Below are 14,159 nucleotides of genomic sequence, written 5' to 3'. Positions count from 1 at the left end.
GGCAATCACCATTGAGGCAGGAGATATGAGCCATCTCTCATGCAGCGATCTATTCCTCCCCCGCGACTCGATCCGGGCAGAAGGGAGCCCAAGCCTTCCTGGCCCGGCGAAACCCACTACCCCCACCCCCAGTAAGATATGGGCAGGAGGGATCCCAGGCCCTCCTGCCCTCGGTGCACCCCCCCCCACGATCGCTCCTCCGAAACCCTGATCGGCCCCCCCACCATGTGATCCCCTGCTGACCCCAACCCCCCGTACCTCAAAACCAGTTGGCCGGCGGATGGGTCCCAAGCCTGGCCGGCCGGCAGGCCCACCATCCATAAAATGGTGGGCCTTAGGTCCTAATTGGTTCAGGCGCCTCAAACCCCGCCCACAGGTGGGGCCTGAGACGCCTGGGCCAACCGGAATCGGCCCAGTAGCCTTAGGCCCCTCCTGTGGGCTCCTTCCTGGTCCGATCGCTGTCGGGGTGGGGGGATTCTATAACCGGTGTTCTTTTTGACAGACACCAGTTACAGAATCCAGCTTTTAGGCAAGGACTGGCCCCTCCTTTGCCTAAAAGCCCTTGTTTTGGGCATTTGGGACTTAGGCTTTTTTTAGGTTGATTATATGGTGTAAGTTTAGACGTAGTGGTGGTCTAGGCGTTTAAACAGCTGAACGTAGAGGCAGGCCATTAAAAAAACCTCCTTTTGGATTTTTTTTTTGATAATGGGCATTTTCCCTGCTTCTACTTTCTGTTCAAAAAGTTTTATTGATTTTATATATGAGAAGAAATATAAAGCCAACAATATGGGTGTTCAAAAGAACACAGGATAACAATAGCATTAACAAATGTGAAGTGCATCCACAATGAAAGAATAATAGGCCAAAAGGGACTTAGACTTTTTTTGGATTATGCCCCTCCACGCATTTTAGCGTACGCTAAAACAATGCGCGTGCTAAATGCTAATACGTCCATAGGATAACATGCACACATTAGCATTTAGCACATGGTTAGTGAATGCTAATATTTAGCTCATGCTAAAAACCATAACACACCTTAGTAAAAGAGGGGGGTAGGTTTTGCCCTCAGTATCATATTTTAGAGGTCATGGAGAGAATCTGTGCCATCACTTCGTGAGTGAAAGCTTCCTTTATGACTCTTCCTGAATTATGGAAAACAGCTTAATTATAAGAACATAAGAATAGCCTTACTGGGTCAGACCAATGATCCATCAAGCCCAGTAGCCCGTTCTCACAGTGGCAAATCCAGGTCACTAGTACCTGGCCAAAACTCAAAGAGTAGCAACATTCCATGCTACCGATCCAGGGCAAGCAGGAATGTTGCTATTCTTTGGGGTTTGGCCAGGTTCTAGTGACTGTGATGACTCAGAGCACACAATACAATGCAAAACTTTTTTTTAGATATCTTTACCCATAGCTCAAAATGGTTCACAATATGCAGTAAAAAGACTACAATTTTACACAGTAATATCACAAAATTATTTTCTCCCCCTTTTATGATGCCGCATTAGGGTTTTTGACCCAGGCTATGGCAGTAAAAAGCTCCAGCGCTAATAGAATTCCTATGAACATAGGAGCTTTTACTGCTGCGGTTGGCATTAAAAAACCCTAAAGCGGCTTCCTAAAAGAGGAGGTTAATAAGCTTAACTCTTAGGAAAATATTCTGAAAACAAACAAGATTTTAGCAGTTTATGAAAACACAACTACTGTAATTAGTTTGCCTTTTCAATTTCATATTCAAAGTGAAAGAATTTCAGAGATTAAGCCACTGCTGTGAATTTTTTTTATGTGAGAAAGGCTGAACACAAAGTACTGTGGGACGTCTGAACATGCCCTGTGATAGTGGATTTTAACCTGCACAAAGCACACGTTCATGCTTACCACAGTTCATGCCTTTGGTTGTATGTATATTCTAAAATGCTAATAAAGATGATTGAACTTAAAAAAAAAAGGGCCCCCAAATTTTTAATTTTATCCTCTCCTCTATGGTAGCCAATGCAATGTCTGTAATATGGGTGTTGCTTGATCACATGTAGACTTATATAATATAACCTTGGCTACTGTATTTTGTAATAGTTGCAACCTTGACAAAGATTTTTGTTTTTCAGAAATTCCCAAATATATGGAATTGCAATAATCCAACTGAGCATGAAAAAGCTTCTGTAAGTCCTCAATGAAAAAAATGATCTAATCTGGTGAAGAAAATGCACAGTATTTCTTGACCCCATAGCTCCCCTCCCCCTTCTCACACTACCACGTATCCAGTTGGAAACAGTAAGCTGACATTAACAGGGAACAGAAGCATAGCACATGTTCTAAGTCCTCACAGCCCTCAGCATGGTACAGGAAGAGCCAAAAAAAAGAAGCAGAATGAAGCTCTACTAGTTCTGACACCTGAACTAGATATCCCTTGCTGAAGTTGACGCAGATATGTATGGAAAGCTTGGGGAGTGAATGGTGGTGCTAGAAAAATGGAGATGCAACCAGGGGAAGAAGGAAGTAGGGAAGCCTGGAAGGGAGAAAATGGATAGAAAACCAATGTGTGTGGGGGGGAGATAGATATGTGAAGGAGGGCAGGGCAAAGAAGGGAGAAAGGAAGAGCAGAGAGAGAGAAAGGAAAAGAAAGATGGAAAGGAGGGCTATGGTAGTAAGGGAGAAATGAGGGACGGGAAAAGGGATTGGGACTTGTATTGCCTTTTTGTAGTTTCACAACCACATTGAAAGTGGCTGTACCTGGTGCAATGGAGGATTAAGTGGCTTGCCCAGGGTCACAAGAAGCAGCACTGGGATTTAATCTTACAACCTCTGGCAGCTCTACCACTAGGCCTCACCAGGCAAGGAGATGAGAAGGAAGGGGAATGAGAGGGGAAGCAAAAATGAGAGATAAGTGTGTGAAGAGGAAGAAAGAGATATTGGACTGGTTTAGCTACCTGTTTAGTAATACATGAGAAAAGTGTGTGCCACTCTCTGTACTTAGATTACTCCTTGCTTCCTCCACAAAATTTGCTGTTTAGCAATACCACTGCAGAGAAGAAAGGAAATATTGCCATTACAGCCTGACCCAGCCTTCATACGTATTTATGGGTACTTTTTACCCAGGATACAAAAATACTTTGTCCCATCCCCATCTAATTGTCAGAGAGAGAACAAGCTATACTATCCACTGAAGATTTAAATTACGGTAAGTCTCATTTTAGTTAATGCTTAACAAAACATGGTACCTATTTTGCATGCTTTTTTACCTAACAAAAGCCTTGAAGAATGAGCCATGCTTCCACCCTGCTTATAGAATCCAGCTCTATAAGGGCCATGAACCAACACTTTGTTTACATAACAATAAACTTGGCATCATAAAAGTTAAACAATAAACCATGTGGCTCAATAATTTTGTGCTATTCAAATTGTAGTTGCATTACATTGCTGAAGCAGTGTGGGAGAATGTAACTGCCACATTTGGCAGTTATCAGTCATCAGCTCAATCATATTCCCTGCCAATAGAAACGATTAGTACATTGCCTCTCCCTATTACCTACCACTATGCTCTCTGATTACCAGCCAAGGATGAAAGAGCTCTCTCAACCAATACTTTGAAATAAGAAACTGTGAAAAAGTTAGTAGATTTTATAATTTTACTAGCGATTTTTAGCATACTCATATTGTTCTCTGTGCCTGCCACGATCCCTCCGAACCTTCCCGGCAAGAGAGATGACCAACCTCTCCTGCCGAACACAACCCTTCCCCCCCCAACACCCGCACGATTACCAACAGGAGATATGTCCAATCTCTCCTGCCAGACACAAACCCCCCCCGAGCCACCAACACCAAGATACCGGAAGGAGGGTGTCCAATCCCTCTTGCTGGACACAAACCCCCTTCGGCCTACCCATGCACCCCCAGACCCCCCCAACCCCCCTCTAACCTTAATAGATGGCCGGATGGACAGGTTCTCCCTCCAGCCGGCCGGTAGGCCTGCCTTCCTCTGAATGGCGGGCCTGCCCCTTCTAAAGCCTTGAAGGCACCTAAGGTTACTAAGGCCCATAGGAGAGGCCTTAGTAACCTGGGCCAACCGAAATTGGGCCAGTTGCCTAATGCCCTTCCTATGGGTGGGGCCATAGGCACATGGACCAACCAATTCTTAGGTCAGCTAAGCTTAGGCAAATGGGCCAACCGAATCAGTTCAGCTAAGATTGAGACAGGGGAATAAGATTAAGGGGAACTTCCTGAAACAGCTTCAGCGAAACATAGTCACACCTCTCCTAAAAAACGCTCACTGGCTGCCAATTCCACATAGGATAACCTACAAACTAGCGCTTCTGACATTTAAAAACCGGCAAACTGAACAACCTATCTTTCTTGACAGACTGCTGTTGCCTTATGCTCCTTCACGAACACTTAGATCAGGGATAGGGAACTCTGGTCCTTAAGAGCCGTATTCCAGTCGGGTTTTCAGGATTTCCCCAATGAATATGCATTGAAAGCAGTGCATGCAAATAGATCTCATGCATATTCATTGGGGAAATCCTGAAAACCCGACTGGAATACGGCTCTTAAGGACCAGAGTTCCCTACCCCTGACTTAGATCAGAGGAACAAAATCTTTTAACAATTCCATCGTTGAAAATCATAAATACGAGAAGAGCGGAAATCTTCTCCATTACAGTCCCACAAACTTGGAATCAACTTCTGTCTGAAATGGTTGTTATTATCCATTAACAGGGATACATAGATGGACTCTTTAAAATACCAGAAACTAGCCTTATAAGGCTAAAAACCCTCCCCTCCCTTAATGTGTTTATCTTGAATGCTTCTTTGCTTTTAAAAATTGTAGTTCTCCCCCTTTTCTCCTGATGTCTCTTGTAAGTTGGTATTAACACTAGTATTGTTTATATGTCTTCTTTGTTAATATCATTTTTAAATATAAATCGCTTAGAAATTATATGTGTTTTATCAAATTTTTAATAAAACTTGGAAACTATGTCGGAATATGATCTCCTAGCTGCGTTGATGTCAAGATGAGTACAATTAAAAAATAAAAATAAAATACTGCTAGAAATTATAAGACTGATGACGATTTTGGCGCAAGTAGTCTGTGTGTGAAAGTAAAATACACACAGCAGCACCGCCGAGGTCTGTGAGTGACTTACTTAAGGTATTGTGATATCAATACAACGCACACCCAAGACCAGATGACAACCCTAGGCTGATGTCCAGGTCCAGGGAGAATCAAGCAGGATGTTTGAAAAGGGAAGACGGTCTTTGTCCTTCCTCTTTGCTTCCTCTGCCTCATCCTTGGGAGTCACTTCTACCTGAGTGCATCTCTGGCATGGAGATGCTTATGTACGGACAAAACAAGCAGCTGAGATGCTGGTTCTCTTAAAGAGACATACACTCTCAGATTCCTATTTAAGTGGAAGTTTGCATGTTGATTTTTGTTGTTGTTGTTGTTTTATTATTAACATTTTAGACTGGTGCCTTGCTTCACATGGCAGGAGTGTATCCTCCCCTTCCCCTACTCCCTTTAAAGGAATAGGAATTATTTCATTCAGATTTAAAGGATTAGAAACTGGGCTGGCAACCAAGGAAGCTGGTTCAATTGCTTGTGATTTTAGGCAAGTCATTTAACCTTCCATAACTGCAGGTAAAAGCCTAATTGTAATGCACCTTGAGCTGCCACTGAAAAAGTGTGAGCTAAATCAAAATAAATAAATTTAATGTAGCCAAGGATAGCTCCAGGGAGCTAGGAGTATTGGCGCATGAGTCTCCCCTGACAATAATTTGTGGAGTTATAATGGTTGATAGCAGCCCCTAGGTTTAGGGTTGCCAGTCAGAAAAGGTAGTTTGTATGTGAAGTCTGATCTGTACTGGTAATGAAGGGTAAACAATGTTAAGAAGTCAGTTGGAAACCCAGCCTTTGGGTTTCAGCAGCTTCTGGAAATGTGAAATGAATGGACCCAGGCAGTGCTTGGATCTCTCTGAATGGTGGATTCAAAGAAACAAATGAGTGGCATCATCAGAGGGGCTCTTAAGCTTATGTTTTGGGCAGGAGAATTGTCTTTGGGCAGATCTCCCCCAACAGATCATGATGTAGCCAAAATGGAGGACCTTTTGTTAGGAGATTTTATCTTTCAAAGGAGTCAGCAGAAAGACTGTACATCAGGGCTGCCCAAGTCTGGTCCTCGAGATCTACTGGCAGGCCAGGTTTTCAGGATATCCATAATGAATATGCATGAGAGAGATTTGCCTGCACTGCCTTCTTCTTATGCAAATCTCTCTCTCATGCATATTCATTATGGTTATCCTGAAAACCTGGCCTGCTAGTAGATCTCGAGGACCGGACTTGGACAGCCCTGCTGTAGATAGTGCTGTTTTCTGTTGGAACTGTATTGTTTAAGAGTGCCTATTGTTCCTGTTGGAAGAAGTAAAGTTGGAATTTGTTTTCAAAACTACTGGAGTGGTCTGCTTTATTTCAAAGAGAGACTGTGTGGAGAGTGCTTGCAATGTCCTGCCAACTTTGGGCTGGGCCCGGCTCACACACCTAATATAAAGGAAAGTACTTTGTGTGGCTCCTTCCCAGTAGCTGGATATACAAGAGTCCTTACATTAAGATGAAAAAATGTTATATTTCACTTTGCCTCATTGCAATTGTCAACCTATCCTTACTTCAGCCTGGCTACATCACCAGATTTTCAAGTGTGAATATTCTCTATAAGAACAAAGAAGAGCCATACTGGGTCAGACCAATGGTCCATCTAGCCCAGTATCCTGTTTCCACAGTGGCTAATCCAGATGACAAGTACCTGGCAGAAAACCAAATACTCGTAGGAGCAATATTCCATGCTACTGATCCCTGGGCAAGAAGTAACTTACTCCATATCTGTCTCAATAGCAGACTATGGACATTTCCTCCAGGAACTTGTCCAAATGTTTTTCTTAACCCCAGTTACATTAGCCACTGTTACTACATCCTTTGGCAATCAACTTAACTATTCTTTGAGTGGAAAAAATATTTTCTCCTATTTGTTTTAAAAGTACTTCTGTGTAATTTCATTGAGAGTCCCCAGGTCTTTGGACTTTTTGAAAGTGTAAAAAATCGATTTACTTTCACCCATTCTACACAACTTAGGATTTTGTAGACCTCAATCATATCCCCCCTCTTCAGCCTTTCCTCATATGAGAGGAGTTTCAATCTATTTATCATTTTAGTTGCTCTTCTTTGAACCTTTTCTAATTCAACTGTACCTTTTCTGATATGGCAAACTAACCTGAACACAATACTCAAGGTGAGATCACACTATGGAGTGATACAGAGGAATTATAATATTCTTGGGGGTCCTTTTACTAAGCCATGCTAACAGATTTAGCAAGCGCTAAATGCTAAGGCGCCCATAGAATATGATGGGTGGACATCTCATGGCTCTTTAAATTTCTCAGGAGTCTCTCAAGAGGAACTTTGTTGAAAGTTTTCTGATGTCATTTCCTTTGGGCAGGACATTCAAAGAAAGGTCCCGCTGGTCATAGAGCTGGGTTTTAGCACTTTATTTATTTATTTTATTTTAAAAATTTGTCAACCGCCAATTCCTAAGTGTCATTACAAAAGTAGCTTACATAAAGTCAAACAACCACTTATACACATATCTTAAAATACAAATGAAAAATTACATCTTAAAACCAAGATTTCATAAATCCTCAGAGAATCATTCTCTGCCACATTGAAGGACGGGGATGGGGGGGGAGGGGAGCTGGAGAGATACCAGACCTGGAGGCAGGGAAAACTGGTGTGATGTCAAAACCAGGCATGGGGAGGGGGGGAGATGCAACCTCAGGCAGCCCCTACCACTGGGCAACCCTAGGTATTTTGCTGGACTTGCTGAATGGTAGCTACACCCCCTGACTAGAGCCCATAGATTTAGGCTCTAGTCAGGGATGTCCACCTCATGCAAGCACATTACAGCCAGGTAGCCCTGAAATGAGTTTCTTGTGATATCTTGCTATTCACAAGGACATTAGTTCTTGTGTGGTTAACGGAGTAGCGCTCCTGGATAGCACCTATGTTTAGGGAGTGCTGCAATGAAGAGGGTAAGCAAGCTTCAAGCATCCAATTTGATTATCCTTTCAGGTCACCTTAAAAAAAGTCGCAGCTACTTCTCTAATCTGATTCTATGCGCTGTCTCTTATTAACTGTATTAATGGTTACATATTGTAGGGAATAGTTACATATAGTAGGGGAAAATCTAGCATTTTTTTTTCTCTATGCTCTCTTTCTTATGTACTCTAGTCTTAATTACATGTGAACCGAGTCAAGCTCCGTTGGGAGATGACCCGGTATATAAATTGAAGTCTAGATTAGATTAGATGGTTGGGATCCAAGTCAGCTCTAGTTTACTTAATAAATGAATCATAGCAAAAATGATGATCTTTGATCACTAATACAAAAAAAAAAAAAAAAGAACAGTAAGCAGTGGCGTACCTAGCATATGTGACACCCGGGGCCCATCTTTTTTGCCCCCCCCATCTGTACAAAAAACATGATTTTTAGTAACAAGCCACACGTCACACATGAGTACCTAGGAAAAGGCAGCATCTTACATACTGCAGTGAGTAGTACAACATCAATACACCCATTGTAAACCTAAACAAGCCAGACTAGTACAGATCAATCCTACACCGTCAATCCTAACAGAAAACCATGTCTTTCGAACACCTTCGCCTAGTATGAAATGTCATCACAAACTAATCCCTCCCCCTTTTATAAAACTGAAGTGTGGATTTTAGCCACGGTAGTAACAGCTCTGACGCTCATGGAATTCTGAGCATCAGAGCTGCTACCACCACGGCTGGTGCTAAAAAACGCACCACAGTTTTGTAAAAGGGGGGATAAAATAGAAATACATAGACAAAGGTTAAATTGAACCAGCAAGAAGCTGGACTCTGCATACAATTTTTGTTCTACCTTTGTCGACTCTGGTTTCTGCTTTCCTCATCTTCTTGTTACTCTCTTCCTTCCATCCACTGTCTGCCATCTCTCTGCCCCTATATGGCATCTTCTCTCCTTCTATGCCCCGTCCAGAAACTGTATGCCTCCCCCTTCCATCTCTCCTTTCATCCCCATTGGTCTGGCATCTCTCTCCTCTCCTTCCCTCTCCCACACCTCTCTTCTGCAATCCCTTTCTTCCCTCATTTTCCTTTTCAATTTATTTTCTGCATCCATCTAGATTACGCTCTTACTACCCTCTCTTTCCCTCTTTCCCTCAACCCTTCCAGTATCTAACTCTATCCTCTTCCCTCAATCCAGCATGTGCCCTTTTTTCTTTCTCCTCTCCACTTCCTTCCAGCATCTGCTCCCCCTCTCCCTCCACTTCCATTCAGTCTGCCCTCCTCTCCCCCACACTTTCATTCAGTGTCTGTCCCTCTTCTCCCCCCACTTCCATTCAGTGTTTGTCCCTCCTCTCCTCCACACTTCCATTCAGTGTCTGTCCCTCCTATCCCCCACATTTCCATTCAGCATCTGTCCCTCCTATCCCCCACACTTCCATTCAGCGTCTGTCCCTCCTCTCCCCCACACTTCCATTCAGTGTCTGTCCCCATCTCTCTACCTCTTCCATCTACTGTTCACCCTCTGTCTCGCCCCTTCCATTCTCTGCCCTTTCCATCCAGTGTCCCTGCCCACTCTCTCTTCCATATGGTATCTACCCTCTTTCTATGCTCCTTCCATAAACTGTCTCCTTTGTACATGAATCATTTCAGCCTCACCCCCTTTCCATTTTTCTGTCTCCCTATGCTCTGGAATCACTCTCTTCTCCTTTCCTTCCTTCCCACTCCACCCCATGGTCTGGCATCTCTATCTCCTTCCCTCCCCCATGCCCTGGCATCTCTTTCTCTCCATGCTCTGGCACCTCTTCTCCCTCTGGTCTGGCATTTGTTTCCTGTCTCTCCCCCATGCCCTGGCATATTTCTCCTCTCCTTCCAACTCCCCCTCCCCCTCCATTATCTGGCATCTCCTCTCCTTCCTTTCTCTCCCTCCCTCCCTCCTTCCTTTCTTTCCCATGGTCTGGCATCTGTCTCCTTCCCCCCCATGCCCTGGCATCTCACCCTTCCCCTCCATGGGCTGGTATCTCCTTTCCTTTCCTTCCCTCCCTCCCATGGACTTGGCATCTCTTGTTTCTCTCCCTTTTCCTTCTCCCTCCTTCTGTGTCAGCATGTCCCCTATCTACCTACTAATCCAATATCCAGAACCTCCTTTTTCTTCTTATTGCGATCCAGGCAGCTCTCTTAGTTGCCATCAGCCCTGCCTACGGCCGTGCCGGTAAAGTAAAACTGGACAGTAAAAGCAAAGAGAGATGCCGCGGGACTTTTCCACTTGCCTGCATCACTCGAAGTTCTGCCGCTCTCAATCCCGCCCCCTCTGAAGTGACTTCCTGTGTTTGAGGGGTGGGATCGAGAGCGGCAGAACTTCGAGTGATGCAGGCAAGTGGACAAGTCCCGCGGCGTCTCTCTTTGCTTTTACCGTCCAGTTTAGCTTTACCGGCGCAGCCGTAGGCAGGGCTGATGGCAGCTAAGAGAGCTGCCTGGATCACGGGGCCCCCTTGCCATCCCCTAATGCCGGCCCTGAGAATAAGGAGGGTGATTCCGAACCTGGCGGCCCCCCCTGACCATTTTGGCGTTGTAGGGAGGAAAGGAGGGAGGCAGGCTTTAGTGCTGGAGGGGAAGCAATCGCTGATCCCTTGTCCCCTCGCACAGCTTTGGGATGCTGTCCCTGAAAACGGGGCATTTCGGCATCCCGAAGCAGTGGGTCGGGACAACGGGTCGGTCGGTCTCCTTAAGTAAGAAGGGTGACAGTAAGGAGGGAGGAAGCGCGATAGGGACTGGGCCGGCTGTGCACCCCCCCTAAGGCTGCACCCGGGGCGGACTTCCCCCCCATTGGTACTCCACTAACAGTAAGTACACTTTTTAACTTTACTACCAAAAGTTAGCATACTTCTTTATATTATTTTTTATTGGCCAGATATTAGTGACCTGGACTGGCCACTGTGAGAACAGGCTAATGGGCTAGATGGACTATTTGGTCTGACCCAGTAAGGCTATTCTTATGCTCTTGTGTACCTATCAATTTGAATATCATTAGCTTATTGCAGTGACAATAAAGAGGTTGTTTTTTTTTTTCCAAAAGTAAAGAAAATGTACACCAAATTTTAGCATAATTTTTACTGCCTGTGTCTTACATCAGTGTCCTAACAAAGTAAATTGCCATTACCAGGTCTGGACCTTTCTCGCACTATTCCTGAATATTCAGACTGATTAAACACTGGTCCGTTGTCGTTGAAGTCTTCAACAATGATTTTGATTGAATATGGGCCCTCCACAGTTTCTCCTTGTCCATTAATAGCGCTTATCTAGTTGTGTAAAAAGTATAAGAAAAAAAAAAACAAAACCAGCAAGGAAAGTATTACATTTTAAGCCCATGTATCCAACAAGCTTCAGTCATCGAGTAACATTAGCTGGAGTCTGTTGTAGGGGAGTCTGTTGTATGGGAAAACACCCTCCAGGGATTGAAGACAAAGTTAGACAAGTTCCTGCTGAACCGGAACATACGCAGGTAGGGCTGGTCTCAGTTAGGGCACTGATTTTTGACCTAGGGGCCGCCACTGGTCTGACCCAGCAGCGGCAATTCTTGTGTTATTATTAAAATCAATATTTCATGCAGAAGTCTGGTGCCAGTGGTACTCAGTTCATATTAACATGTCTCAGCAAAGCTATCATGTAAATCATTCACAGAGGTAGTTACATGTGATCTTTGTGCAAACTGTCTTCCCTCAGTTTAAAACAATGTTAACAGGACATGACATTTCTGGGTATGGTCACACGACAGAACTGATTTCAAATTACTGCATAGAATAAATATTATTTTTTTTCCCTTTTGTTCATACACGTCCAGGGTGGGGTGGGGTTGGGGGGTGGGAATATTTTATGATTTCTTGTGCTTATGAATATTGTTGGGTATAAGGGAGGGGGGATATTTGATGCGAGTTAGAATTTGATGATATATTAAGTGATGTTAAAATATAAAATGATTGTATCTTATGTTACACTTATTGTGAGTTTTAAAAATGAATAAAGATTAAAAAAAAAAAAAAGAACTGATTTCAGTTTTCATTAACAATCTCCTATAGCAGTTATCATTCATGCATTATAGCAGTGATCCCTAAGAAATAATTGCACATACTGGTAGCTCCCCATCATTTTTATTCAGCTCTATTAGCCAATGGAGAATCATGTAGCATCCAAAGTCATCATTAATCAAGGGACTCTTTTACTAACGGATGGCAAAATCAGGACAACGCATGGCATAAAATGGGAGCTTCCCATGCACTAAACCCAGATAGATTATAGACAGTTTTTATAGGGTTTTTTTTTTTATATTTTGCAGATTATGTGCTAAAGTTACCCTTAGCACATGGTACCTGCAAATATTACATAATATATATCGTGGGAGAAAAAACTAAATATTATATGAATTCACTGAAAACAATAAAAAATATATAAGAATTCAATTATTTATCAACTTCATTATAAATTCATGAAAATAAACTATATATTAAATGTGTGTGAGTGCTCAGTTTATAACATCATTCAAACACAGCAGTGTTGTAAAACAATGATGTTGTCTCATTACATTATTGCACCCTCCTGCCTGCCTGCCTAATTAAGAAACTAGTTATCAATCTGTTTGATCAACAATCAAAACATATGATAAAGATGGTACGTAGCTTCAAACAGTGATCATCATATTAATGTGAGGACTCATGTGCGAGGGATTAAAGAGTCTCCTTGCTAATCATTGTCATGAATTTATAATGAAGTTGCTAAATAATTTAATTCTTTTATATATATATATATATATATTTTTTTTTTTTTTTTTAACCTGCAAATAGTTAACATTGGAGCACCTGCCATCTCCTATTTAGGCTGCGCTAAGTACTCCCACATTAACCGATGTGTTAGCCAGTTAGCATGCGGTAATTCCACACCTATTCTCTGCCCATGACACTCCCCCCGGAAAAAGTATTTTTTTAAAAATACTTAACATACAGGTTAACGTGTTCAAACAAGCAAAAGACCACAAAATGCTTAATGTGTTTTACGATAGCCAGTTTTACCCTGCTAATGTGTTGGGGTTTAATACCCTTTAGTAAAAGGGCCCACAAATAGCCTGATTTTACCTGTAGTCTATATTGTGCTTTTTCTTCTCTATCAAGCATCCCTGTTAGCTTCAACCATCCATCAGATGCAATTTCAAAGATACCATTCACTTCACCAGACAATCTGAGTTCCTTAGTTGTTGGATTACTGGGGACAAACTGGAAAAGAGTACATAATTTAATTTTTTTTAAATGAACAATTTTCCATATATCATCCTTGCCATCATCATCTTCATTTAAGGACATGCATTCATATGAAATGGTTTATTTACTTATATGCTGTCTTTTCCAAGGCAGAGCACAAATTAACACACCTAATTGGCATATACAGCACAGTCATGAACACAAAATACTAATTATACAATATAAAAAAAATAATAAAACAAAATTAAAATCAACTAACAGGTTATCATTACATAAAATCAGACAACACTTAAGATAGCTATGCTTTACATATAACAACTGCCAATTCAAATTGCAGAAATCCCATATACAATTCTAAATAAGTAACATAGAAACATGACGGCAGATAAAGGCCAAATGACCCTTCTAGTCTGCTCATCCACAGTAACCATTATCTCTTTCTCTCTCTGAGAGATTCCACGTGCCTATCCCAGGCCCTCTTGAATTCAGACACAGTCTCTGTTTCCACCATCTCTTCCGGGAGACTGTTCCACGCATCTACTACCCTTTCCTCAGATTACTCCGGAGTCTATCACCTCTTAACTTCATCCTATGCCCTCTCATTGCAGAGTAGCCCCGGATCCAACTGCTGGCCCGTGTGGGTTTGGCATCATGGACAAAGATCAGTTGTCTTCTGTGAGGCAACCACATGGAGTGGCCAAAGGGGCATGCCCTAAGGGGCATGAGAGTAACATAGTAAATGACGGCAGATAAAGACCTGAACGGTCCATCCAGTTTGTCCATAAGTTATACCCATTAGATTAACTTGTCTCTTCTTTGA

General features: G+C 42.7%; 1 protein-coding gene across 1 annotated transcript in view; it reads right to left on the bottom strand.

Moving 5' to 3' along the window:
* CDH17 (cadherin 17) overlaps positions 1–14,159 on the bottom strand; it is a 167,670-nt gene that overhangs the window by 116,023 nt on the left and 37,488 nt on the right. Inside the window, exons 4-5 of the mRNA XM_033933775.1 lie at positions 13,217–13,354; positions 11,251–11,389 (exon numbers count right to left, since the gene is read on the bottom strand). Coding sequence (XP_033789666.1) covers positions 11,251–11,389; positions 13,217–13,354 — 277 coding nt within the window. The remainder of the gene's footprint in view (positions 1–11,250; positions 11,390–13,216; positions 13,355–14,159) is intronic.

This window comes from Geotrypetes seraphini, chromosome 2, assembly GCF_902459505.1.
Source record: "Geotrypetes seraphini chromosome 2, aGeoSer1.1, whole genome shotgun sequence".
Taxonomy (NCBI): Eukaryota; Metazoa; Chordata; class Amphibia; order Gymnophiona; family Dermophiidae; genus Geotrypetes; species Geotrypetes seraphini.
Note: the sequence above shows the minus strand (reverse complement) of the source record. Positions and strands in the feature narration are given on the sequence as shown.